Source organism: Mustela putorius, unplaced genomic scaffold (genome assembly GCF_011764305.1).
Source record: "Mustela putorius furo isolate JIRA1106 unplaced genomic scaffold, ASM1176430v1.1 tig00000145_pilon_pilon_pilon, whole genome shotgun sequence".
NCBI lineage: Eukaryota > Metazoa > Chordata > Mammalia > Carnivora > Mustelidae > Mustela > Mustela putorius.
Window position 1 is genome coordinate 48,473,692 of NW_025421294.1, and position 27,190 is coordinate 48,500,881.

Here is a 27,190-nt window from a genome sequence, read left to right on the forward strand (position 1 = left end):
GAAGCTCTTTGCCTGATCACTAATCCACAGTGATTCCTTTCCCTCTAAAGTCTGTAGTCTCTTTTGGCAACAAGTGTTACATTTTTTGGTCTTGCTTATTAAGTTGGCTTCTAGGGCTGGGACTTAGTTTTATATCCTCTGAATAATTAACATAGTTGTGTCTGAATATAGATTTTGTACCTAGTGGTACTTGAGGTGTGTTTGCTGGCATTTCTGCTGAAGTAGAACAATTTTTTTTTTTCAATTTCTTATTTTAAGTAGGCTTCACACCCAATGTGGGGCTTGATCTCATGACCCTGAAATTGAAGCCTGTGCTCTACTCATTGAGTCAGCCAGGTGCCCCCAAATTTTCTTTTTTATAAACATTTTTTGCTTAAAATGTTTTGGTGGAGTTGAAGTGAACTAAATTTAAGATTATATTTTTTAAAAACTAATTGAAAACCAAAAAAAAAAAAAAATCCCCCACAAAACTAATACTGAAAACCTCTTTATTTTGAAATTTCATACAGCAGAGAACTCTTAATAAGCTTTATTATTATTTTTAAAAATAGTTTATTTATTTGATAGAGAAAGCACAAGTAGGCAGAGTGGCAGGGAGAGGCAGAAGCAGACTCCCGGCTGAGCAGGGAGCCTGATGTGAGGCTTGATCCCAGAACCCTGGAATCTTGACCTGATCCAAGGCGGATGCTTAACTGACTGAGCCACCCAGGCACCCTGTAATAAAATAAGCTTTATCTAAATTCACTAATTTTTAGCATTTTGTCATGTTTGCTTTATTGTTCTTTCAATGTATTTTTTTCTTGAGCTATTTTGAGAGTGGGTTGCATACAGCATTCTCTTTTACCCCTTAATACTTGTGCATCTATTTCTTAAGATCAGTATAGTTTTTTTTTTTTTTTAATTTTAAAGATTTTTCTTTATTTATTTGACAGACAGAAATCACAAGTAGGCAGAGAGGCAGGCAGAGAGAGAGAGAGAGAGAGAGAGGAGGAAGCAGGCTCCCTGCTGAGCAGAGAGCCTGATGCGGGGCTCGATCCCAGGATCCTGGGATCATGACCTGAGCCGAAGGCAGAGGCTTTAACCCACTGAGCCACCCAGGTGCCCCAAGATCAGTATAGTTTTTAAGTGCAAGAAACAATACTTTTACCTAATTTGCGGCCCGTATTTCATTATTTGTTAGTTTTTCCAATAATGTCCTTTAAAGTTTTTTCTCCTCCAGTAAATGATCATGTATTGCATTCGGTTGCTATAGAATATATGGAATAGGGATTGTTCCTCAGTTTAGGTCTCTGATAATTGCTCATCAGAGGATCAGGTTATACAGGTGATGCAGTATTCTCGGGGTTCCACATCTACTCTCATTGCTGATGTTCACTTAGATTCTCCTTCAGGTCACATTGTTGTCCTGTTTCTCCTCAGTGTAGTTACTGTTATATCCCTTGTACTAATCATTCCTTTACTATCATGAAAATAAACTGCTTATCATCAGACTTTCCCCTCTATGTTAGGTAGATACACAATTGAAATGTTAAAAAAAAATGTAAAAAACACCTACATGTGTCATCTTAACCATTTTTTAAAAAAGACTTACTTTAGAGAGAGACCACAGGGAGAGGTGGGGTGTGGGACAGAGAATCTCTAGCCGATACCCTGCTGAGCACAGATCAATAGTTGGATGCTTAACTGACTGAGCCATCCAGGAAGCACTCCTCCCATCTTAACCATTTTTTAAAAGATTTATTTATTTTAAAGACAGAGGGCATGCAGGGGAAGGGGCAGTGGGAGAGAAACTTAAGCAGACTCTGCTGAGCTTTGGAGCCTGATGTAGGGCTCCATCGTGGGACCCAGAGATCATGAGCTGTGCTGACATCAAGAGTGGGCTGCTTAACCAACTGCACCACCCAGGCACTCCCCCATTTTTTTTTTTTAATTTTTTATTTGTTTATTTGAGAGAGAAAGAGAGCATGAGTGGGAAGGGGCAGAGGGAGAAGCAGGCTCCCCGCAGAGTGCAGAGCCCAGCAAGGGGCTCAGCCCTGGGATTCCAGGATCATGACCCTAGCCAAAGACAGACCACTTAACCAGCTGAGCCAACCAGGTGCCCCAGGGCACCCCCCATCTTAAGCATTTTTAAGTGTATAGTTCAGTAACTAGTGTTAAGTACATTCACATTGTGAAACAGATCTCCAGAACTTCTTAATCTTGTAAAACTAAAACTCTAGACCCATTAAAGAAATCTCCATTTCCCCTTTATCCTAGTCCCTGACAACCACCAAATTCTTCTTTGATTTTGACTACTTCAGTTATGTTATATAAGTGGAAGCATACAGTCTCTTTTTGTTTCTGGCTTACTGCACTTAGCATAATGTTCTCAAGGTTCATCCATGTGTAACGTGACAGGATTTCCATTTTAAGGCAGAGTAATATTTCATTGTATGTACATAACCACATTTTATTTATCCATTTATCTGTTGATGGGTGGCTTGGTTTCCACTTTTTAGGTATTGTGAAAAATGCTGCTGTGAACATGGGTGTGCAAATATCTCTTGGAGAATGTGTTTTTGATTATAAATGCCCAGAAGTGTGTATACTGGCCTGAATTTTTAATTTTGGGGGGCTTAGATATACACTCTTATTTATGTAAAATTTTCTGTTTGCAGCTTATTAATTTCACTTGTCCTGAGATTAAGTTTTGACATAATAACCAATCTCCAGAGATGGCATGTGAACCAAAATAAGTTTGCTTTACAGTTTTCCCTCCTTTAGATTTAACCTGTTGTTAATTTAAGGCAGAAGTTATTTCTGAAACAACTGCTTGAATTGAAGTGAATCTGGATTATTATTTTTCATGTGGTTAATTGCATTTAAATTTTGCTTACTGTAGATTCTTCAAGAGAACATAATTTTGGGAAGGAAAGCTTTCTTTTTGTTTTTTGTTTATTGGAGGGAAGTCTCGTCAATGGGGCTGTCGCAACTAACCCTCTGGAATTTTTGGGGTGTCAAATTCTTCAGGACCCGTTTGCTTGCCTAAAATACAATGCCTTAGTTTTTTGTATATTTTTTACTGTAAAATATTTTTACAAGAATTTCCTCCTACAGTTGGAATTTGGCAACCAGAATTTGAAAGAAGAAAGTGAAAATCAGTTGTGCACTATTAAACTATTGTAAACAGGAAGGAAAGGATTATAATCCTAGGTCAGAGATAAGGTGATTGAGGTTGCTGTGAAGTGAATGCTGGTAAACAATACATCACCATTTTTTTTTCTTTTTTTTTTTTTTAAATATATCAGCATTAGAAAAAAACTTTCAGCATAAGAGGTAAGAGTTGTTGGTAAACATTTTTTGTTTTGTTTGAAGTATTCCTGTGGAAATGGAATTTTGATAATAGTTTTCACTCCAAGTAGTGTTACCTATTTAGGTATAGGAATAATTGGTAATGCTAGAAATCTTAAGCAAATAACCATAATTTTATTAGTGGGTGAATAAAAGCTTAACTTAGTCAAATCTAGAATCATCAATAAAATTCAGACCTAAGTGGAACCTAAATACTAGAAAATATTGTTATCCTTACTATAATTATGTCACTTTTGGAATTCTAGCTTATTAAATACTCTATATTACATTTGTTTCACCTTTATATTAGGTGAGGATCCTTTCTCTCTTTTTTCTCTTGCCTTGCACAAAATGGCTGTTAAGCCCCAGTATTCTTCCTCCTCAAAATTTTGGCTATCACCAGTCCTCAGTTAAGGTAGCTAGTTTTAAAACTTTATTTTATAGATTCACAGGACTTTGTACCAGAGATCTCTGGTACACTTCACCTGGTTTTCCTCAGAAGGTATTTTTATCTTTTTTTTTTTTTTTTAAGATTTAAAAAATTTATTTATTTGACAGAGAGATCACAAGTAGGAAGAGAGCAGGCAGAGAGAGAGGGGGAAACAGGCTCCCCCTTGAGCAGGGAGCCCGATGTGGCGCTTGATCCCAGGACCCTGAGATCATGACCTGAGCTGAAGGCAGAGGCTCAACCCACTGAGCCACCCAGGTGCCCATATTTATTTTTATTTTTTTAAGGGTCTTTAAAAAAATCAATTCATTGTTTTGGTTTTTAAATTTTGAGAGCGAGCTCATAAGCAAGCCAAGTTGGGGTGGGGAGGGGCAGAGGCAGAGGGAGAGAGAATCTCAAGCAAACTCCTGTTGAGTGGGGAGACCAACATGGAATCAGGCTCAGTCCCACAACCATGAGATAACGACTTGAGCTGAAACCCTAGAGTCAGATGCTTAACGGACAGCTACCCAGGCTCCCCAAAAGATTTTATTTTTACGAAAACTTTTTACCCATTATGGGGCTCAAGCTCACAATGCGGAGATCAAGTCACATCCTCCACTGCCTGAGCCAGCCAGGTTCCCCAGACATTATTTTTAATTAAGTCATAATACCTGAATATTTTTCTTGTAGAATATTTGGATAGTAGTTAAAGAATACTGAAAATAGGTAAGGGTTAGGATGAGTCACTGATAATAAATACCTTCATGTTGCATGTAGAAGGGGTGGAGCAAAGAGGACAGATGCTATTGCACCTTACTGCTCAAGTCTTACAGAGTTTATGAAAAGTTCTCCTAAAGCTCAAGCAAGTGGGGGACTAGTCAGCCTTTCACCTCTGGAATGATTGAAATCCTCCTCTGTTGAGGTGCCCTTTGGTGAGCATTCACATGAGACATAAATACCTTCACCTTAGGAAAACCTAAAGCAAAAATGCTTGCTAAAAATTTAAGTCTGCATTCCAACCAGGGAAGGGTCTTATTATTCAGTCTTGGGGCAGCCCTTAGGAATCTTCATTTTCAAACCCCATAGAGTGTTGCAGATTTTTAGAGAACACACTTGAGAATGAGATTTTTTTTTAAGAGAACATAGGTTTTGTTTCTTTTTTATACATAGGCTTCATGCCCAGTGTGGGGTTTGAACTCACCATTCTGAGATCAGTCACATGGTCTACTAACTGGATTAGCCAGGTGCCCAGAGAGGGTGTAGTTTTGTTGCTACTTTATATTCTTACTAAGGTTACAGTTTCATAAATTGATGGTTTTCAAAATTTTGAGCATAGTTACAAATGTATTTTATATATGGATGTGTGTATATACATGCATATATGAAACAGTTTCATTGCAGTTACATATAAATAGATTCTGATTTTTAATTTTATTTATTTATTTTTAAATATTTATTTATTTATTTGACAGAGATCACAAGTAGGCAGAGAGAGAGAGAGGAGGAAGCAGGCTCCCCACTTGAGCAGAGAGCCCGATGCGGGGCTCGATCCCAGAACCCTGAGATCATGACCTGAGCTGAAGGCAGAGGCTTTAACCCACTGAGCCACCCAGGTGCCCCTGATTTTTAATTTTTTAAAAGAAATATTTTATTTATTTATTTGAGAGAGAGACAGTGAGAGAGAGTATGAGCGAGAAGATCAGAGAAGCAGACTCCCTGTGGAGCTGGGAGCCCGATGTGGGACTCAATCCTGGGACTCCAGCATCATGACCTGAGCGACCCCAGGCGCCCTGATTTTTAATTTTTAAATCATAGATGTGAACCTGGAAATTGATTTCGCAGAACGTCTCACCATTAGTTTGAAAACACCATCATAATACTAAGTGTTGTTGATGTTAGGAAGACAGCATGATTACTAAGATGGAGTAGTACATTGATGTCCCTTTTCTTCTTAAGGTGATTTAATCTTTCCGTTCCTCTGAGAAAGTTTTATTGTTAACATTTTAGAAAAGTAGAAAAATATTTTTCTACTTTTGCCAAATATAAACCACCCACAGTTACTAGCTTGGCTTCCTCCCCACCCCCTTTTTGGTGTCTTACTAGGACACAATGAAGTGCCTTCCTATGTTACTTAAAAATGTTTAATGTTTGTGTTTTATATGCTTTAGAGAGAAAGGCAAGGAACAAACCCCAGAAGTGAAATTAATGTTTTTATTAAACTCCCGAGGGAGAGCATAATAGATTCCACAGATTATTTGGTACAAAGTTCTAAAATAATTGGCTAGCTCATCCTCTTTTTGAGGCTATTAATTAAGATAGAGAAATGATCCTGAAGTCTAGTAAATAAGTTTAAAATAAGATCAAATGGGGCTCATAGGTGGCTCAGTTGGTTAAGATTCTGCCTTTGGCTCCAGGGTCCTGGGATCAAGAGGCCCCACCCCCCCAGCAGGGAGCCTGCTTTTTCCCTCTCTCACACCTTGCCTCCCTGCCTACTTTTGCAAGCTCGTTCACTCTCTTATTAAATAAATTAAATCTTTTTAAAAAATTTACAAAAAAGTAAGATTAGATTAATTAAATGAAGTAAATTTTAGTCAAGAAAATGGCTGGCGGGCGCCTGGGTGGCTCAGTGGGTTAAGCAGCTGCCTTCGGCTCAGGTCATGATCTCAGGGTCCTGGGATCGAGTCCCGCATCATCGGGCTCTCTGCTCAGCAGGGGGCCTGCTTCTCTTCCTCTCTCTCTGCCTGCTTCTGTCTACTTGTGTTCTCTGTCAAATAAATAAATAAATCTTAAAAAAAAAAAAAAAGAAAATGGCTGGCATTTTCCTGTTAACCCTTAGTCGAATCCTTTATGGTAGGAAAAAGTAGCGTTAGCCCATTTTACGCAACAAAAATCTGCATCTAGAGACATTTAGTAACACCATGGATACAAAGTCGGTAAGAACAGGTGTGAAACTTTACCTCCGACATTAGGGGGATTATAGTTTTAGTTACGCCTAATGCCTAATAAGAGGATGGGCATTTTGTATTCAGCTGTGAATAAATTTTTTTAAATTTTAAATTTTAAATTTTTTTATTTTGCCCCATGTGAAAGTGCAGTGGGGCAAAATAATAGCTTCTTAAGAGTTAGAAATTTGATTGCTAGTATCAGTAGTGGTCTCACCTCAGATAAGTTATGTTGTTTAATGGACCTGTATGTGAAAATCCAAAAATCTCACCTCTCTTGTTCATACGAGAAAAGGCTAAATGCTCAAAATGCCCTGCAGGTAAATAGGAAGCAAACATGTAAGTACCAGACCTATGCTAGAATAGAAAGCCACTTTGCAGATCTGATGTAGAGAAGAGGGTATCCTTTGTGGACTAGCCCATACTCAAGTCTGTCTCACCCCAGGTAAAAAGTTTTTCTCTTCCTTTGTGGCTTATATGTATTTTCTTACAAGCTGTTGGTTTGTGGTCACCAAACTAACAGATGACTTAAGAGAAAGAATAAACATAGATATGAGAAACAGAACTGGTGGTGTTGGCTCTTACTACATCCCCGTCTGAGTTTAGGTGTGTTTATAGCCTTAAAACTTAATGTGAAGATTTCTTCCCAACAAAGATATGCTGAGCCTTTTGAGGGACATAAGGACATATGCCAGAGAACGAGAACCTAAGACTCATTTATTAGAAAAAGACGTGCAAGAACATTGCATCTTAGGAGTTCTGACCACCTGAAGCCAATCCTTGCTGCCTTAAAGGATTGAGATAGAGAATTGTGTTCACTGCTATTCAGACAGCATCAGATAGTGCTTAAAGTTAACATGTTAACATGCACATGATGAAATTATTTGGTAGTGTGATTTTATTTTAATGTGAAGGAATCAGTGTAGCATTTTAGCTTTAAGATGGCTAACCTAGGAGGATTAAATCACAGTGATTTCTAAGTCTACATGATAAACAAGGTTAAGTTGACTCTTGTTTTATCAAAAACTGAGAATTGTGAAGGTTTGTCTTCTATATTAGTGCTTTGCAAACTGGGTCTGGACCAGTTTTAAAATCCATGTAATGAGTCTGGCTAGCATTAAAATAAATGAAATAGTACTAGGGAAAAAATATCATATATCACATAATATAAGGTTAAACATTTAGTGAAACTTCAGCTTAAGTCTGTGTGTATATGTATATATGTGTGCATGTATACATACATATTACTTGATTAAAATATGAAAATATTTCTTAATGTGTGATACATTTTTTAAAAAGTTAGCCACAGCTCTGTACCTGTCTGCTCATGTGGTAATTTGGGCATCTGAATTTTTCACATTTTTGTGGTTTTGCGGGGAAGGAGGTAGATGAAAGAGTTAGGGAGCAGCTGGTAGCTGGTCTTTGGATCTTTAGTGATTAAGTGAAGTTGAGATGGGATTTTATTGATTCAGTGTTTTTGGGTAGTTAAGGCTAAATTTGTTTTGTGAAGCTTTTGAAAGCTCTTAGAACCAGAGGGAGTTATGTATGTTGTATATTTAGAGTTAAATTTACTGGACTTGTCCAAAGTCCAGCAAATGTAGTATCAAATGATATAAAATGTTAAACTGTCTGATAGAACGCCTTTTGATCTAAGACTGAAAGGTCTGTTTTAAATAATATCAGCTCTTCTGGCGCTGCTTAGAATGGTCATTTGATTTCATACTTAAATTTGTAATCTGTTTATACCTAAAATGTAGGACCAATAAAAAATGAGGGGCTTTTGGATTTTGGTGGGGAAGTGGTCAGTAGGTTTTTATTTTTATGTTTTTATTCTTTAGTATGAAATAAGAGTTCGGGAAAGGTCATATGTACAAACACTGAGTATTGTTTCAATTTAAGAAATTAAATCATAGACCTTGAGTTAATGGCTTCTTTTTTTCTTTGATTTCTTTCCAAGGTTTGGGCCCCATGGGATCCCTGTGACAGTGTTTCCCAAAAGGGAATATAAGGAGAAACCTGAAGCCATGCAGCTCCAAAGTAATACATTCCAAGAAGGGACAGAAGTCAAGTGTGAAGTGAATGGTGCTGTTCCCGATGACCCTTCTCCCATCTCGCCTCCCGAGCCAGGCTTGGCTGAAAGCCTGTGGACTTCCAAACCACCGCCTCTCTTCCATGAAGGAGCACCTTACCCTCCCCCTTTGTTTATCAGGGACACCTATAACCAGTCAATACCTCAGCCACCGCCTCGGAAAATTAAGCGACCCAAACGAAAAATGTACAGGGAAGAACCTACTTCAATAATGAATGCTATTAAACTGCGACCCAGGCAAGTCCTGTGTGACAAGTGTAAAACCGGTGTTGTTGCAGAGAAAAAGGAAATTAGAAAAGGTAGTAGTGCAAGTGACTCTTCTAAATACGAAGATAAAAAACGGAGAAACGAAAGTGTAACTACTGTGAACAAAAAACTGAAAACTGACCATAAAGTGGATGGGAAAAACCAAAATGAAAGCCAGAAAAGAAATGCTGTGGTGAAGGTTTCCAATATTGCTCACAGCAGAGGCAGAGTAGTCAAAGTTTCTGCTCAGGCAAATACATCAAAAGCTCAGTTAAGTACTAAAAAAGTGCTCCAGAGTAAGAACATGGATCATGCAAAAGCTCGGGAAGTGTTGAAAATTGCCAAAGAAAAGGCACAAAAGAAGCAAAGTGAAACCTCTACATCCAAAAATGCACATTCAAAAGTCCATTTCACACGTCGCTATCAGAGTCCTAGCTCAGGTTCCCTTCCACCCCGGGTTCGTTTAAAACCACAAAGGTACAGGAATGAAGAAAATGACTCTTCTTTGAAGACGGGACTTGAGAAAATGCGGAGTGGCAAGATGGCACCCAAGCCCCAGTCTCGCTGCACCTCTACCCGCTCAGCAGGTGAGGCCCCTTCAGAAAATCAGAGTCCCTCAAAAGGCCCTGAAGAGGCCAGCAGTGAGGTTCAGGACACAAATGAAGTGCTTGTGCCTGGTGAGCAGGATGAACCACAGACACTGGGCAAAAAGGGCAGCAAAAGCAATCTCTCTGTTTACATGACCCTAAATCAAAAGAAATCTGACTCTTCCAGTGCTTCCGTGTGTAGCATTGATAGCACAGATGATTTGAAATCCTCCAACTCTGAGTGTAGTTCTTCTGAAAGCTTTGATTTTCCTCCAGGCAGTATGCATGCACCTTCCACCTCCTCCACTTCCTCCTCTTCAAAGGAAGAGAAAAAGCTCAGTAATTCCTTGAAAATGAAAGTCTTTTCCAAAAACGTCTCTAAATGCGTCACACCAGATGGCAGGACCATATGTGTAGGGGACATTGTTTGGGCCAAGATCTATGGCTTCCCTTGGTGGCCAGCCCGTATTCTTACTATAACTGTGAGCCGGAAAGATAACGGCCTTTTAGTCCGACAGGAGGCCCGTATTTCCTGGTTTGGGTCTCCAACAACCTCTTTTCTTGCTCTTTCGCAACTCTCCCCCTTTTTAGAAAACTTCCAGTCACGCTTTAATAAGAAGAGAAAGGGCCTGTATCGCAAGGCTATCACAGAGGCGGCTAAGGCTGCCAAGCAGCTGACCCCTGAAGTGCGGGCTCTGTTGACACAGTTTGAAACGTGAACATGGACAGTAAGGTAGGCAAGAACCATTGGAAGGCGCCACAGATTTTCTAGTCTAGTCAGGAGTAACTTCTACAAAATAGCTTGGCCTGATCGGAGAGAGGAATTGTACTCAGTTGGCTGCTTTTTTTTATACTTCCCTTAATAGCCATTTTTAATAGACTGAGAAGCTTAAAGAACAAGCAGTCAAATTTTGTCTTAAGGAAGTGAGATTTTAGCAGTATTTTTCAGTTTTGAAGTCAAACCATCCCAAGGCATAGGAGCCATAGCCTCAACTGAAAATGAATTTTTGCAGGGACTGTTAATGGCCATTTGTACCTAGTACTGTGTATGTGTGTGTATTTATATATATGCACATGTACATATATGTGTGTATATGCATACATAGAGCCTGTCACTGTGTGACACAGGTTGCGTATTTGGGATTGCAGTAAGGGCTGATGAGCTGGGTTGGGGGCTGGGGGTGGGGAATAGTGTGGCTATTTAATGACTACTTGTTTTTTAATTAATGAATACTTAGCCTTTCTATGTGCACAATGGCGCCAGAGTTTGATACCTAGGTGTTTGACAAACTGAGATGCTTGCTATTCAGTTGCTGACTGTGGAAATAGCCCAGTCTTTGGGGTTAAGACTTTTAAGGCTGACAAGGTTTGAATCATCACTCTTGTTTAATGGGGATTTAACAAAAACTTTCAAATTTCTGGTTTGGGAGTTTAGGTAGGTTTGTCTTTGGATATGTAAATAATTGATTGCTAAATTTGGTCAGATTTCTCCTGACTGGCTGTTCCTAAATTCTTAGGATACGTCCTGGTAAATTACACTTTGTGAATTGTCATATGTGTAATTGTTGCATTTTGGATGTACCTAATTTGATAATTTTAAAAAAATATTTCATTTAAGGTATCTGTTTGCAGGTCAGAAAATGAGAAAATGTAATTGTGTAATGCTTTGAAATGTAAAAAAAAAAAAAAGCTGTAAATAAAATCGACTAAATCCAAATTATTTGTGTGTGTTTCTCAAAAAGCTTTGAAAAATTTCAAGATGGTAGAAAGTTACTCTTTGTAATAGTTTTATAGAGGAGATGAAAAAAAAACCTTCATTTTCCTATTTGTCCTATCAGAATATATTACCTGACCATAGATAAAATTCAAGTAAGTGATTAATCCATATATTCTGAAAATGAGGTTTTACAGTGTAGAGGTCTGATATGCTTCTAAATTTGAGACGATCCTCCCGCCAATTTCTCATAAATGTGTGGGTTTAATTTTCGTCATGCTTAGCCTTGATACTTAATCACATGGCTCTTGTTTTATATTTGGGTAGTTAAAACCAGTCTCTTGCCTGGTCTGCCTCAGGTATCCTTGCTTTTGGGGCTAGTAACTTCTATCACTGTTTTTCTACATGGTCCATCTGTCCCTCAGATTTGACTTATTTTCCATTTTTAGCTTTTTATTGTTAGTGAAAAATATATCTGATTGCCCGTGGAGGCAAGTTTATCCCAAGATTTTTCAAGTTGTTTTCATATTTTTTTGTGTTTTACCTTTTGAATTTTGATAGAATATCAGTTTGACACTTTGGAAACTTGAAAATTTCAAAGAGAGCAACTTTCTGTTGTAATTCTAAGTAATCCAATTTGAAATGTCTTAGTTACCTATGGAATTAAATGAACAGATTAATGGAGATTAAATCCCATAATCTGTCCACTTAAAGTTAACAGGCTTTTATGATTTATGTACTGATTTCTGCAAAAGCAAGAAGAATTTCTTCTGGGGAACTCAGTCAATGCTTTTTGATTATAACTAAACACACAATTGAAAAAAACAATGTCTTTCACTTGAGTAGAACATATTCTTTCCTGCAAACAGAAACAACTATACTATTTTTAAAATTCTTTTGATTATAACAGGTTGAAAGATGTTCATGGTGTGACTGAGGGGTTTTAAGGAAGTATCTTAAAAGATTGAGTATTTTTTCAGATTAATGAACTTGTTCAGATATTTCTGAGTTTGAATCTAAGGTTTAGAAAGATTTAAGCAAGGAGCAAAAAGTCACTTAAAATAATGTAACTCCAAGGCTTCATGTAACGATCCAGGTGAGTTTTATCTTAACATAGTGGGTTTGACAGTGGATATCGCTAATAAGTGCTTTGGCAAATGTGCTCTGGTGGCATAAACCAAATTTCATTTGTTTTGGAAGCCCTGGTTGGGGTGGGGTTGGGCATGGGGATCAAGTCATGATTGTTGAATACAAAAATAACATTCAATTTTATATAGTCCATATCACTAAGGGAAAGTTTGAAGCATAATCATAAATGTGCATGATCTCTAATTAAATGAGCCAAATGATCCCTCCATTTTAAACTGTCTGGCATATTTCATCTGATGTTTCAGTAAGGAAAAATTTCAAAGAATTTCTTAATCTTAAAATACACATATTCTAAACACTAATCCAATAGCCACATATTAGTGTTTTATTAAAATGGAAATTAAAAAAATTTTGAGTATAGTTGACACATGATACTAATTTCAGATATACTACATAGTGATCGAACTTCTCTACATAATGCCAAATAGAAATTTCTTAAGCAGCTAAATTTATCCAGTATTTATTGCAGATGGAGGAGATAGAGTTGAATTGGCTAGTTGTAGCTATTTTCCTTTAAAGTGGTGAAAGGAGGCATTTATTCTTTGGCGATAACCAAATATGTTTTTATCCTTTTGTAGAGAGAAAACTAGGCTTAGGCCAAATATCCAGTGATCTAAAAGGAAAAAAAAAAAAAAAGATTAGCAAGGGGAGAAACCAAGTGAAAATAAGAGCTGTAACAGCCAAAGTGGTCTTTATTTCTAGAATTGCTCAGAAATTTAAAGCATCAGTATTTTTCTCTTAGTTTCCCAGAATCTTTTGAATAGAATGCTGACTGTTCATTTGAAAGGGATATCTTTGACTCATTTTAGATGTGGAACTAGACATAAAAGAGGTCAGTGAGGTGGAGAGTGTAAAATTCATAGTCTGGAGCCCATTTGTATGACTTGATATATCCAATGTGGTTTTGATGGGAAATTCTATAAACAGTAATTTGAAATTAGTACTAAGTAGAATAGACAAGAATATAGATATGAAGACAGACTTCAGGCAGTATGAAAAAGTGCACTAAAATCAAATGTGTATCTTAGTGCCTCTGAGTGTTTAATACAAAATACTGACTTGCACCTTTGTTTTGAGCAGTTTGTATTTTTTATTGGTTATGTTGAAGGAAAGATACACATTTGCATTCCTTCACCTACATACAGGATTCCTTTACCTAGAATTGAATTAGGTATTGGAAATACAGGCATACCTGAGATCTCGTGGGTTTGGTTCCAGACCACCACAGTAAAGGGAGTCCTGAATGTTTTGGTTTCCCAGTGCATGTAAAAGTTATATTGCAGTCTCTGTGCAGTAGCATTGGGTCTAAAAAATGACATATATACCTTATTTAAAAAAAAAAAAAAACTTTACTGCTAAAAAATCCTAACCATCTGAGCTTTCAGTGGGTGGTAATCTTTTCCTGGTATGGAGAGTCTTGTCTTGATGTTGATGGCTGCTGATGGATCCGGGTAGTTTTTGCTGAGGTTTGGGGTGGCTGTGCAGTTTCTTAAAATAAGATGGTGGTGAAGTTTGCTGGCATCGATTGACTCTGCCTTTCATGAACAGTTTGTTTCTTTGGCATGCAGTGTTGTTAGATGGCATTTACCCACAGAGGAACTTCTTTCAAAACTGGTGTCAGTCCTCTCAAACTCTGCCTTTGCTTTTTATCAACTAAGGTGATATAACTTTCTAAATCTAAATTGTTTCAACAATCTTCACAGCATCTTCATCAGGAGTAGATTCCATCTCAAGAAATACTTTTTTGCTCATCCGTAAGAAGCCGCTCCTCCTCTATTAAGAGTTTTCTCATGAGAGTGCAACAATTCAGTCCCATCTCCGGGCTCCACTTCCCATTCTAGTTCTCTCGCTGTTTCTACCACATCTGCAGTTACTTCCACCACTGAAGCTTTGAACCTTCAATTTGTTTTAAAAAAGGGGGGGGGCAATATCTGCGAAGCATAGTAAAGTGAAGCGCAGTAAAACAAGGTATGCCTGTACCTTAAATCTATAATTTGGATCTAAAATTAGGTTTTTTCCTTGTAAATTGTGAATTTTTCTGTGTTATCAGTTTATTTTTGTTTAGTACTCCTAGCAGAGAAGGGACTGACAGTCTAGAAAAGTTGATCAGATGTTTTGATTCAGGATATTGTTTTGATTTGGGCCCAATGAAGGCCTCCAATAGGGAATTTGCCAGAGAGATTGAAGACCTTATTTCTAAGTTGGGGCATATTTAGCGTTTGCCTTGACACTGTATTAGCACAGTGGCTGTTAAGACCATCTCTCATTGAAATGCCTGATATAGGCAGTTCAGAAAAGAAGAGGCTGGTGCCATGCCAATGGCCAGGAGAAAAAACAGTGAAGCTGAATCAGTTACTGTTACTTGGTTCTGAGTTAATAGGCTCTTCATATTCTGTATCTACAGTTTGCATATACTCACAGTATGCCTTCACTGCACAGACTATGTAGAATTAAAACTGAAAGCTTTAGGGGTGCCTGGGTGGCTCAGTTGGTTTAAGCGTCTGCCTTCAGCTCAGGTCAGGATTCTGGGTCCTGGGATCAGGCCCCATGTCGGGCTCCCTGCTCAGTGGGGAGGCTGCTGATCTTCTCTTCCCCTGCCTGCCTGTGCTCTCTCCCTGTCAAATCAATAAAAATCGTAAAAAAAAAAAAAAAAAAAAAAAAAAAAAAAAAGCTTTAGCAGTTAATATGCTCTTGTGCTGTTTTGAATAAAGGAATAGAAAGTTTAAAGTCCTAGTGGTATAGATACTTTCTGTATTTTCAGTTTGCTAGGATGTTGTGGTGGCTCTACAATGGATAGTTGACACTAAGATCAGAGAGACAGCTCAACTCTTTGTTTAATCTTTGCTCAAGAGACTTAATATTTATAGACTCAAGGATTTTTTTTTTCCTTTCCTTGTGACTTTAGGTGGAAATTTCTTCCTGTCATATTAATAGAACACTAATTTTTTTTGTATTTTAAAAAGTGTTAAGAGCACCTAATATACAATTTAACTATTTCAACCTTTTTTTACAAAGTGTACTGTTCTGTGTCATTAAGTACATTGACATGTTATGCACCTGTCATCATCCTTCTGTCTGTAATTTGGCTTTTGATAGAAATCTTTTAAATTTGGGCTGATGGGGTGCCTGGGTGGCTCAGTGGTTAAGCCTCTGCCTTTGGCTCAGGTCATGATCCCAGGGTCCTGGGATTGAGCCCAGCATCGGGCTCTCTGCTCAGCGGGGAGCCTGCTTCCCTTCCTCTCTCTCTCTGCCTGAGTTTCTGCCTACTTGTGATCTCTGTCAAATAAATAAATAAAATATTTTTTAAAAATTAAAAAAATAAATTTGGACTGATATTGTTCTAGAAGGTATTTGGAAGTGAAGTCACAGGAGTGTTTTTCTTGGTGAAGCACTGTGATTGGAACATGCACCTGGGCTGCCTGGCTTCCAGGATTCCTTTATAATCAGCTTGCAGTCCTATGCAATGCTAATGGCACCCCATTTTCTTTCTTTCTTTCTTTTCTTTTTCTTTTTTTTTTTTAAAGATTTTTTATTTACTTCGCAGAGAGGGCAGAAGTAGGCAGAGTGACAGGCAGAGGGAGAGGGAGAAGCAGAGTCCCTGCTGAGCAGGGAGCTCAATGTGGGCCTTGATCCCAAGACCCTGAAATCATGACCTCCTGAGTTGAGGGCAGACACTTAACAGACTGAGCCACCCAGGTGCCCCATGGCACCCCATTTTTAAGAACTGTAACTGCTTCAACTGCCTCTTGGTAAAATTTTTAGGTGAGTTAGTGTGATTATATTTGCCAATTAAAGTCTCTTATGAGTGGATTTTAAGTTAAAACCATCCCCTCCCAGTAACAAAAACAATTGTTTTGGGCAGCTTTATGAACACGGAAACCACTTAAATTACTTTAGTAATGGAATGAATTAGCTTCCAGAACTTACTACACTTGTGTATTTTTTTTTTTTTGCCGTATTTTCAAATTTGTGTATTGTTTCTCACTTTTTTCACTTTTAATGTCAGTATAGTTAATAGAAAACAAATATTCCTTGATATAAAATTCTAAGATTATCTTTAGATGACACTCTGGTAGGAAATGCTAAATTGGTTTTTTTAAAAAAGATTTTATTTATTTGAGAGATTACACAGAGAGAGAAGCTGACTCAGAGCTTGAGCCCAGGACCTGAAACCATGACCTGAACCAAAGGCCAACGCCTGACTGACTGAGGCACCCAGGCATCCCTAAATTTTCTTTTCTTTTTTTATTTTAAAACTTAGAGCACGAGTGTGAAGGGCAGAGGGAGAGAAAAGAGAATCTCAAGCAGACTCCATGCTGAGCACAGAGCCCAACTTGGGGCTTGATCTCATGAGCCTGAGATTACAACCTGAGCTGAAACCAAGTCAGAAGCTTGACTGACTGTGCCACCCAGGCACATACCTTAAGTTATTTTTATATCATGTCTTTAAGTCCATCTTGGGATGGATCATGTTAAATTTTAATGCATCTAATCTCTGGGGAAAAAAAGTAATTGCTTAACCTGAATTTTCTTGTAGATATATTCTAGCACAAATAAAGTTTGGTTGTGGGAGGTGTATAGGAAAAGAAACATAGACTCAAAAATTATAAGGACTTATCAGAATGCTGAGTTTCTGAGTCAGATTCTCATTTTTCCACTGAATAAGTTAGATGGCTTATAATACCTTGTTGTCTAACTTATGGGTCTTCTCCTTTTGGACACTTTTATTTGTGCAGCAGTTTCTTAAAACTTAGATGTTGAAAAAGATAAGTTAAAAAATACCTGGTCTTAACTTGGTTTATTTATTTATTTTTTAAAAAGATTTATGTGTTTGTCAGAGCACAAGCAGGGGGAGTGGCAGGCAGAGGGAGGAACAGGCTTCCCCTTGAGCAGGGAGACCAATGTGGGACTCCATCCCAGGAACCTGAGATCATGACCTGAGCTGAAGGCAGAAGTTTAGCTGACTGAGCTACCCAGGCGCCCCTTAAAACTTGGTTTAAATGTGAATTAAAATGTTCTTCAAATTCCTGATAGTTCTGTAAGGCCTCATTAAAAATGAAAACACAGCCATATTTTAAATATGGAATCTTCCCTATATCATAAAAATGTAACAGCTTCTTACTATTGACTTAGAAATCTAAGTCTTAATCAGAAATTATAATTTAAAGCTCAATTTTTTCTACCCTAGGGCCTTTATCTAGAAGGAAAACCACATATGCCACAGCTAAAGCTGTTACTATCACACTTTTCCCCTTTTCATTTAAACTACAAACTTATAATGTGTGTCAAATTTTAGCAAAGCATTTTAAAAAGAAATGTGTAAGATAACTTTAACTTGCAGTGTCCCTCATTAGTTCTCTCCAGCAAAGGTTCACTTAAAAGTTACTTTCTGAAAAAGAGGGTGCCTGGATGGCTCAGTCAGTTGTGTCTGCCTTGGCTCAGGTCATAATCTCAGGGTCCTGGAATTGAGCCCTGCCTCAGGCAGCCTGCTCAGCAGGGAACCTGCTTCTCGGCCACCATCTACTGCCCCCCCCACCTCCCCCGTTTGTACTCTCTCCCTGTGTCAAATATATATATATATATATTTTTAAAGATTTTATTTATTTATTTGACAGAGATCACAAGTAGGCAGAGAGTCAGGCAGAGAGAGAGGAGGAAGCAGGCTTCCCTGCTGAGCAGAGAGCCTGATGCGGGACTCGATACTAAGACCCCGAGATCAAGACCTGAGCGGAAGGCAGAGGCTTAACCCTCTGAGCCATCCAGGCACCCCTGTCAAATACATTCTTGTTGTTGTTGTTTTTTTAAAGATTTATTTATTTATTTATTTGACAGAGATCACAAGTAGGCAGAGAGGCAGGCAGAGAGAGGGGGGAAAGCAGGCTCCCCGCTGAGCAGAGAGCCCAACTCGGGACTAGATCCCAGGACCCTGGGATCATGACCTGAGCTGAGGGCTCATTGAGCCACCCAAGCACCCCAATTCTTTAAAAAAAAAAAAAAAAAAAAAAGCTACTGAAAGAGCCTAGAAGGGATATAATTTTTCCCTAGTAAAACAAAGTTTTTTGCTTGCCTGGGGAGAATGTTTTTGGAGGAATGTCAAGGTTCTCTTGTTGAGTGTAAAATGCAGAAATGGATACTTAGGAGTATATAACTTGCCAGTGACCAGCAAGTACTCCAAACTAGGCTTTTATTGAACAAAGAATCTTTTTTTTTTTTTTTTAAGATTTTGTTTTTAAGCAATCTACACCCAATGTGGGGCTCAAAACACACAGCCCTGAGATCAAGAGTCGCATGCTCCATCAACTGAGCCAGCCAGGCGCCTTGAGCAAAGAATCATTCTTTCTCACTTTTTAGGTACATGGTTGAAAGTACAGGACAGGGTCTTGAGCCAGATTTCTTCCTAGATTCAAGGGAAGATTTGGATCTGTGTCTTACAAGCTAGCTGTGTGATCTTGGGTTACTTCAATGTCATCCTCTGTGATATGGGGAAAATAATAGTAGCTTGTAAGGTAATTGTGAGAACTTAAATATTTAAAGCAGTATATGCCTAGCATAAGACCTAGAGAAATAACTTGCTACTGTTGCCACAACCACCACTTTCTGTGTGTGGCATAGGAATTTCATCCTGGTAGCTTTTATCTTTGTGCAGCATATACTCCTTATGAATGAAAAGCGTTATAATGTATTCTTATCTGAGATTACAATAATTGTAGTAAGATTTTTCATAAATATCTAGAAGAATGCATTAACTTTCTCTGGCATTTGTGGAGGTCATGGGGATTATAGTGAAGGGAGAACTATATTCACCTCCTATTTCAGCTCTTGCCTCATTTGTTTATGTATTGCATAAACTCCAATCTATTCCTCTACTGTTTCTATTCTTCCTTATGCCAAGCACAGGGCCTGACAAAGGAGAAATGATGTCTGCCTGTGAATGAATGAGGAAGAGTAACTGGTTTAGACCGTTAAATACTAATGATGAGTTGCCATCCCAGAATTCTGCCTGGCTCATCCCACATCCTTTCAGAGGCAGGAGATGTATCTGCACTGGTGGTGCTCAGTGGAGTGGAGGTCCTCTTAGGAGAGCTTTACAAAGGGATCAGAAGCACACAGCTATGCCTGTCAGTCTTTAAGTTGCATAAATTAGCTGATTGGTACAAATGCTGTATTCCCTTGGGATCCTGGTGTTTTTAGTGTTGTTTTGCCAAGTGGCAAAAAAAATGGATATTAAGTTGAACATTCCTTTTTATTGTTTATTGCTACTGGTATGATTGAGTAGATTGTTTTCACATGTTAGAAGGGAAATACACATTCTAAGGCCTTGATCTTTGTGCATTGTGGCCATATTTTCTATAAGGTAGTCCTCTTTACCCATTGCTCATTTTTAGATGCTGTTGATTACAAGCATATTATTGCCACCCCCAGTTTAGTTTTTATCAAGGAATCCAGCAGGGAGGGGCGTCTTGGTAGGCTGGGAAGAACTATTGAAACCTTATTAGAGTAAGTGGTTAGAAAAATAGCATGAGGGCTAGAAAACCAGAATGAGAACAAGTTGCATGATACTACATTGTATTGAGGGAAAACTTAAAAGAGTGTTTGGCAAGATAACAGGTACATGTCGGTAATCTTATAATCTGAACTCTTTAGTTTTTAATGCTGAACTTTGCTCTAAGAGCACGACTTTCTTCCTTTTTTAAAAGATCTATTTGTTTTAAAAGATTTTATTCACTTAAGAGCGAGAGAGAGAGCAAGCGAGCACAAGTTGGGCAGAGGGAGAAGCAGACTCCCTGCTCAGCAGGGAGCCTGATGTGGAACTTGATTCCAGGACTTTGGGATCATTGCCTGAGCTGAAGGCAGCTGCTTAACCGATTGAGCCACCCAGGCCCCCCCATCCCCCCAAAGAGATTTAGAATGATCGTTGAAACTTAGCAAGTTTTACTTATGGAGGGAGAGGTTCGAAGTTAAATTGTTTCATGCACTCAGATTACTTTTTTTCCTTCTGTGATTGCTGCTGGGTTACAGTTAATAGTCTATTTAAATATGTAAGATATACTTACGTGGTATATTTAAGTTTTCCCATGAACAAAAGGGTGAATAACCTCATTAAATCTGATTTAAGAAAATTGTTCGGAGTTAAAATTCAGAAGTAATTATTTTTATAGATCACGTGTATGAGATTTCTTTCTCAACGTCAGAAAAGCCTTTTAAAAAAGTTACAATTATATGTTACTGGTTTTGATGTACCTTAGTATTCTAAAAATAATTATTTCATTATAAGGACTACAAATCCTCTAAATCAGTGATCCCAGAGTTGACTACCCTGATGTGAATTGTTTTTACTTAAAATAAGGGAGTAAGGCGACAAACAAATTTGTTAAAATTAAGGCTTAAAACAGCAATCCTTCATTTGAATTATTCTTTGTATTTGAAGTCTCTGTTCTGAAAGCCCAAGTGAGAAAGCTTATCTTGTCAAGCTTATTGCAAGCAGGTACTGTCTCACACAGGAAGGTCAGGCCCTGAGTATTTGCAAAGCAGACAAGGATTCAGATATTTTCTGGTCATTCTGCAAGAATAGGGTCTTTGAGCTTATTGATGAAGTGATTGACATGGACAAGGATGACAACTTCAGCCGTCGCCATGTATTGAGAAGATCAGGACCACTTCAACCCTAGCTCAGTGGTTGGCTAGAAGGAATTTTTTAGCTGGAACATCATGTGGGAGTTAGCATCTTAGTGTGGACCCCCCAAGGTGTTTTGCTGATGAACTGACTTGTGCCAGAGAGTGCCCTCTCCTGGCCAGTGCTGGTGTGTGCACACACCTCAAGTCTGTTCTCTTTAGTAACCCAAGCTTCACTTCCTGTGAAGTCAGCAAGTTATCTGGAATATCTTCAGCATGAAATTTCAATTGCATTTTGGTCTTATTTTTAAAAATTTTTTTTTGTAAATGGATTTAAAAGAACTCAAATGACTGCTCTACTTTTGTTAACTTGGTTTTTTCTACCATAGGTCTCAACAAATGGCAGCTATTACATCAGACAGTGATGAGTCCTGCTGCTCCCTTACAGTGTCTGACAGACCACTGTGGATTCAGACTGGGAGCATTGAAGTTAACAGTGAGACGGGCAGGTCTGTCTGTGTTAAGCCCTGCCACAAAGTGAAGAGGGCATCATGTCATCAATCATTCTGAAGTAGATAAGGCTAGACCTGAAAGAATTCATTAGTTCTTTTTCTGTAGTTTTCATTGACCTTGGTAGCTGGGTGTACCTCATGTAGGTGACAGTTTTAATGAGTGAAAATAACTTTCAATTGTGCTAAAAAGAAAAAATAGTAGAGCCAGCCTCCTGTGAGCTTCTGTGAAATGACAGTTTTTCCTAGGGTGCTAAAAATTTGGTATCAGATTGTAGAACTATGTCAAATAGCAACTGAGTCTCCATGAAGTCAAATAGTGGATTTCTTTATCTTTTCACTATCTCCGTCTTTCTTTGTCACTTTTATATCCACTTCTTAGTCATTCTTAATGTGTGTATATATAAGAATATATATATATCCATATATGAATATATATATATATATTAGTGAATTAACCTTAAAACCATTGTCATTTACATAAGAAAAGTCAAAACTCAGAGGGGCTGTAATCTTTTTCTTTAATAAAGTGCATTTACCAAGACCTCTTTGGATAGTGCCTTAAAGTTTATTTTGGGCTCTTATACTGATGGAAAGGTTTAAGGATTTCTGCTGTGCTGCTTTTGAACTTATGATCTCTTTTTGCTTCCTTGAATTAAGGCTATTTAACCCTGTGGTGTTTGCAGCTAGCGAAGAGCCACGATTGGGCCTTGACACTACACAGGAGCTGTAATTTGCAAGCTGGGTCAGAACGGCACAGTTGGGATCAGAGATTGAGGCTGGGAGATTCTGGACTCTGAACTGTACTCTAGAGATGGTAGCTACCCTTATGATTTCTTGAGAGAATGGTGTTTTAGTTCTCTGTACCTCTTGCAGGAATAGAAAGACCTCCTTCAACTCTGGGCTTTTTTGTCCACTTGAATAGGCCTCACTAAGGTTGAAGCCAAATACTGTGTCATAAATAGAAAGAAATGGAATTATGTATGGGATTGGTTGTTTGGTTGTTAACCTTTTTTTTTTTTTCCTTTCAGTTTACTTCCAAAGTTCTGTGTGGGTCTAAAGAGTATTTTAGTAACAGTTTTAAAAAGTAAACGTTTCTTAGTTTAATATCAAATTTAAAGGTGTTAAGCATTCTGTTTCTTCAGAAGCAAAGATTATTCACCTTCTTTTCTGATGTGGGGTATTTACAGCTAGCTATTGCCTGAGAAAAACATGGCAGAATGCCCTGTTACTGTGTTTTATAGGCCTTGATCCAGTAAGTCAGGAAGGCAACCCAGGAAGCTAATAGAAGATCAAGAGTTCTAGCAAAGAATGGCAAAGACTTTTGAAATCTTTGGAAGTTAAATATTGGGAAGGATGGGGGTGGTTTTTCTTTTTCTGCATTCTGTGTTTATTTTGTCAGTTATTACTCCACTGAACATGCCACAGATCTTTGGTTTAAAAATACACTTGACCAAAAAAAAAATCATCATACTCTCTACGATCACTTCTTTTGGAATTTAAACTCTTATTGGCACTTAGTTTACTGGAACCGAGAGGCATTAACCAAGGATGATAGAGGATTGCAGTGGGGCTCTTACCACTTGGTATTAAAGGGAAGTCGATAATGCTGGGCAGAAATTCCGGTCATGCTGTCTGGCAGTAATTTTTCTAAGCCTTGTCCTCTATAAATGTTTTGCTCAGTCTCGCTTCATGTTGGAGGTATGGTAAAGAGAGCCTCTGTTCCTGATCTGGTGTGCTGGTGTAATAAGGGACAACATTGGTCAGTCTAGTGTACAGAAGTTATCTTCGAGTAGCAACATGGTGCTCTGGATGCCTTCTGGTGTGTCTACCTTGGGGAAGGCACCCTCCACCCCCACGTTTGCTCTTTGTACATATGCAGATGGTACGGTCAGCAGCTGATCCGTGCCTGGCTTGGTTTCGTATGTGAATCGGCTTCAGCCTGTGGGCAGCCTGTGCTTGGAAGGCCACTGGCGCTTCAGAGCGGCCATTGGCAGTGGCGCGGACTTCCAGAGGTGAATGTGGGTGCCGGGGCGGAAGGGGGTAGGTGGGCAGCATGGAGACCCTCACTAGGCAAATCTTTATCAACAAGGATTTTTAAAAACCTCAAGTGCAGCTTGACTCTGTGAAGGTGACAACAGTTTTATGGTGGAATTTGGCCAGTTGTACTTTGGAAATAAGATGAATGCTTCTGCTGGTCTAGAGTGGAAGTAAACTGTCTTTTCAAATGTTGGTTAAGTTTAGCTGATTTTAAGAAACAAGTGTGACCCCATAAATAGGGCTGGATTTAAAGAACGAGGACATCATTTTTCTCTTATTTACTTGTGCTTAACTACATTTTCTTCTTTTTCTTTACTGTATTTCAGCACAAAGACATTAGCAGGATGCTGGTTTCATGGACCGGTCCCATAATGACACCACACCAGAGCATCAGGACTGAATGACATTGGAGACTCAGATTTTTAAAGCTGCACTAAGAAGTTAATGTTAAGGCAGTGGTTAAAACCAACAGTCTATAAAGGGGCACTTGCAAATTTTGCTATATGAAACTGAAGAAAAGGTATTAGGGGAATATTTTATAAAAAATAAACTGTTGCAATAAGTTATGCATGAGAGGAGGAGAAAAGTGATACGAAACACGCAGAGAACTCACTTGAATCTTATGTATCAAGAATCACTGACCGTAGCTTTTTCTGAATGTGAAGTTCTTTTCAGTACAGTTTGGACAGGCCTAAAAGGCATGGGATGAAGACAGAGATGCTGAATTATTTTTTAAACTAAAATTTTGTGCTTTCTCCAAGGTTTTGTTAATCCATTTAGATATGAGCAAAGGTATTTCTAAGATGGCTCTCCTGTGGACACAGCAAGTGTCATAGCTGCCAGGCGAGGCCAAGGTCTCCTTCAGGGTACCAGTGGAAACAACAGGAAAGATTTTCTAACATCCTACTAAAAGGATGGTGAAGTGCCCTGCCCCACCCCGCAGAGAATTTGGATCTTTTCTTTCTTCAATAAAACAGGGCTGTATTATCTTGAATATACGTTTGCTTGTTAGAACATATTAAGATGTATTTATTTGCCACCAGTATTTAACATTTTGTGCACATTTTCATAACTGCATTCTTACCTTTTAAATTCTGACTCAAAGTGGATAGGCTAGTGTTGACCTTAGAGTGAAAATATGAACTCTAAGAGCTAGTTCTTAATTCTACTGTGGTGGAAAGGCTTTTTTCCTGAATTTTGATCTGGACCTCTCTCATGGAGAGCCCTTCCTTCCAACTGCAAGATACCCTCCCAGGTGTCAGGTGGGACTTGACCCTGGGAACAAGCAGTAGGAACAGATCCATAAAGAGCTTTCATGCATGGAACATGAATTCTTATTACTGGAGACCATAATGTTTTTCTTGTCTTTGGAAAATACATATTATGAAAAACCATAATTTTTCTTTTTAATGAATGGAAAAACTTTCATGAGGAAAACAGATGGACCTATTAGTACTACATTTTTAAGGCATTTTATATTTGATGGTGCCGTACTTTTAATAAAACTGAAGTTTTTTAGTGGCAATACGGATTTATTTTTTAAACCAGAAAGATAGACCATATTGACTACTTAATACAAAAAAAGGGGGGGAAATGCCAAAAAATAAAATACAAAATTCATTTGAAGCAACATAACAGATAACTGAGCATTTGGCTCAAATTATCTGTTAATTTTCCATAATCTTACTGTATAGGTTTGACCCACACTCAGGATTAAGAAAAGGTTCTGAGTGAGAGCTGGAGAACATCTCATACACCTGACTAGGACTTGTTTTTACAACTCAAAAAGAAAAGGAAGACAGTCTTCTAGTGAGCTTAATACAAATTCTAATTACATGGCAAGTAATTTAAAGTTTGGAGGACATTCTAAAGTCTTTTGGGAAATCTTCATGAAGTCATTATACACATTTGATCAAATCTGAAAACGTCAGCTCAGGAACTGGAGCAGCAGGGAGCTCTAAAGATTACATGTAGCTCTGTGGCCCCTCTTCACGGCCCTAGGGCTTAGGGTGGAGTCCATCTTGTTCTTTCTGAGATCGAACACCAGCAGTACCTTTCAGGCTCACTTCAAGAATCATGTAACTCCACACCACGGTGACTGTACAATAATGAAGCTTTAGGATTCTTTGCGCAGTGATGGAAATGACCGAGAATAAAAATACAAAGGCAAAACCTGATCTCTCCCAATTCTTATAAGTTATCTAAATATTTTTTCTCATGACAAAATTCTCAAAGGTGTTTTGTTATAAACCATGTTTTCGTTTTTTAATAAATGAAATTTGGTGGTATTTAAGATCTAGACATACCATGTTGCTGTTTCACTTTTTCATTGCTTTAGTTGCTTAATATTTAAGCTTTGCTCCATGCTACCTTTGTCTGTATTTCAAATCTTCACAAGCCTATTTCATTTTGTAGACTTGAATGACAAAAGTTGTTTCTCATCTAAAGTATGCTAAGACTTAAATGTTAAAGAATGTTGTGTAACATTTATCCAATAAAGTCTTGATTTTTTAAAATTTAGTTATTTAAAAACTTTTGTTTACTTTTTAGGAGTTAGGTTCTAGAGCTCATTATTTTTTAACTATTAAGTTTCAGTCACTAGTTCTTTAGGGAGTGGCTGTAAGTACCATTGCTTCCTTTGGAGAACAGCCTGTTTTTCTTTAATCCTTGGAAGATTTTTAGGGGACCCTCCACGATCAAGGAGTAGAGGAATGGTGAAGAGTTTTATTAGGATCTTGTGCACAACATGACTGTTTTCTGATGGAAACAAATATGCTACCCTTCAGAGCTGGATGTAATTGAGCAAATATCTACTGGTATGTTTGTTTCAATTTTTAAGATGTCCTTCCCTTACAGATAAATGGTTGCTTCTTTAAAAGCCCAGCATGTCCAATGTGTTTGAACAGAAACACTACTATCAGGAAAAAACGAGCCTCTTAAAACCTACCAGACAGCTGAGATTTTTTTTAGACTGACCCCAAAACTTAACGTTAGTGTGCTTCCCCCGCACTGCACCCCCATTTGAGTAAAGCAGGCCTTTCGAAGGCTGCCTCTTACTCCAGAGTATACATGGAGTCTTTATTCTCGCAAACATTATCCTATTTCAGTTTATCTAAAATGAGTATAAAAAAGGAGGCCATTGGAATCTGGCTCTGTTAGTATCCTTTTCCCCCTCAGGCTTCCTAGTAATGAAAATGGAACTAGAGAGAACCAAGGTAGATGATGTGCACATTATCCAGAAGGTCTCCACAGGACACCCAACCTGCCCCAATACACTCCTGATCGTGTTGCATGCGTGTGTCCCATGATGACAGACACACCTAACAGGAGAGGGAATGAGGGATGAGACCCATGGCTACAACTTGGGATCTTTCTGGGGCTATCTTCATGTAAGAAAATCTAAGTTTGGATTCCTGCCCTGAAATCATGTATGGAATGTGTACCAGTACCTTTCTGGATTGTAGAAAAAAGTAAGCTGTTTTCCTTTTATACCCGATAACTCATTTCTCCTCTTTCAAGTAATGACTGATTCTTCCCTCAG

The 27,190-nt window shown here is 38.3% G+C and overlaps 1 protein-coding gene across 9 annotated transcripts in view; it reads left to right on the plus strand.

Moving 5' to 3' along the window:
* The window catches only part of PWWP2A (PWWP domain containing 2A), a 38,154-nt gene extending 11,985 nt beyond the window's left edge, over positions 1–26,169 (plus strand). For 3 of the 9 annotated variants that reach the window (XM_045075646.1, XM_045075645.1, XM_045075647.1), the window contains one exon: positions 8,660–15,038. In XM_045075646.1, coding sequence (XP_044931581.1) covers positions 8,727–10,343 — 1,617 coding nt within the window. In that variant the 5' untranslated portion in view covers positions 8,660–8,726 and the 3' untranslated portion in view covers positions 10,344–15,038. Of the gene's footprint in view, positions 1–8,659; positions 15,039–21,489; positions 21,610–22,269; positions 22,427–23,975 lie in introns of those variants that run through there. The other 6 variants (XM_004737698.2, XM_004737699.3, XM_004737697.3 and 3 more) reach the window with 6 other exon arrangements.
* The last annotated feature ends 1,021 nt before the right edge of the window (positions 26,170–27,190 follow it).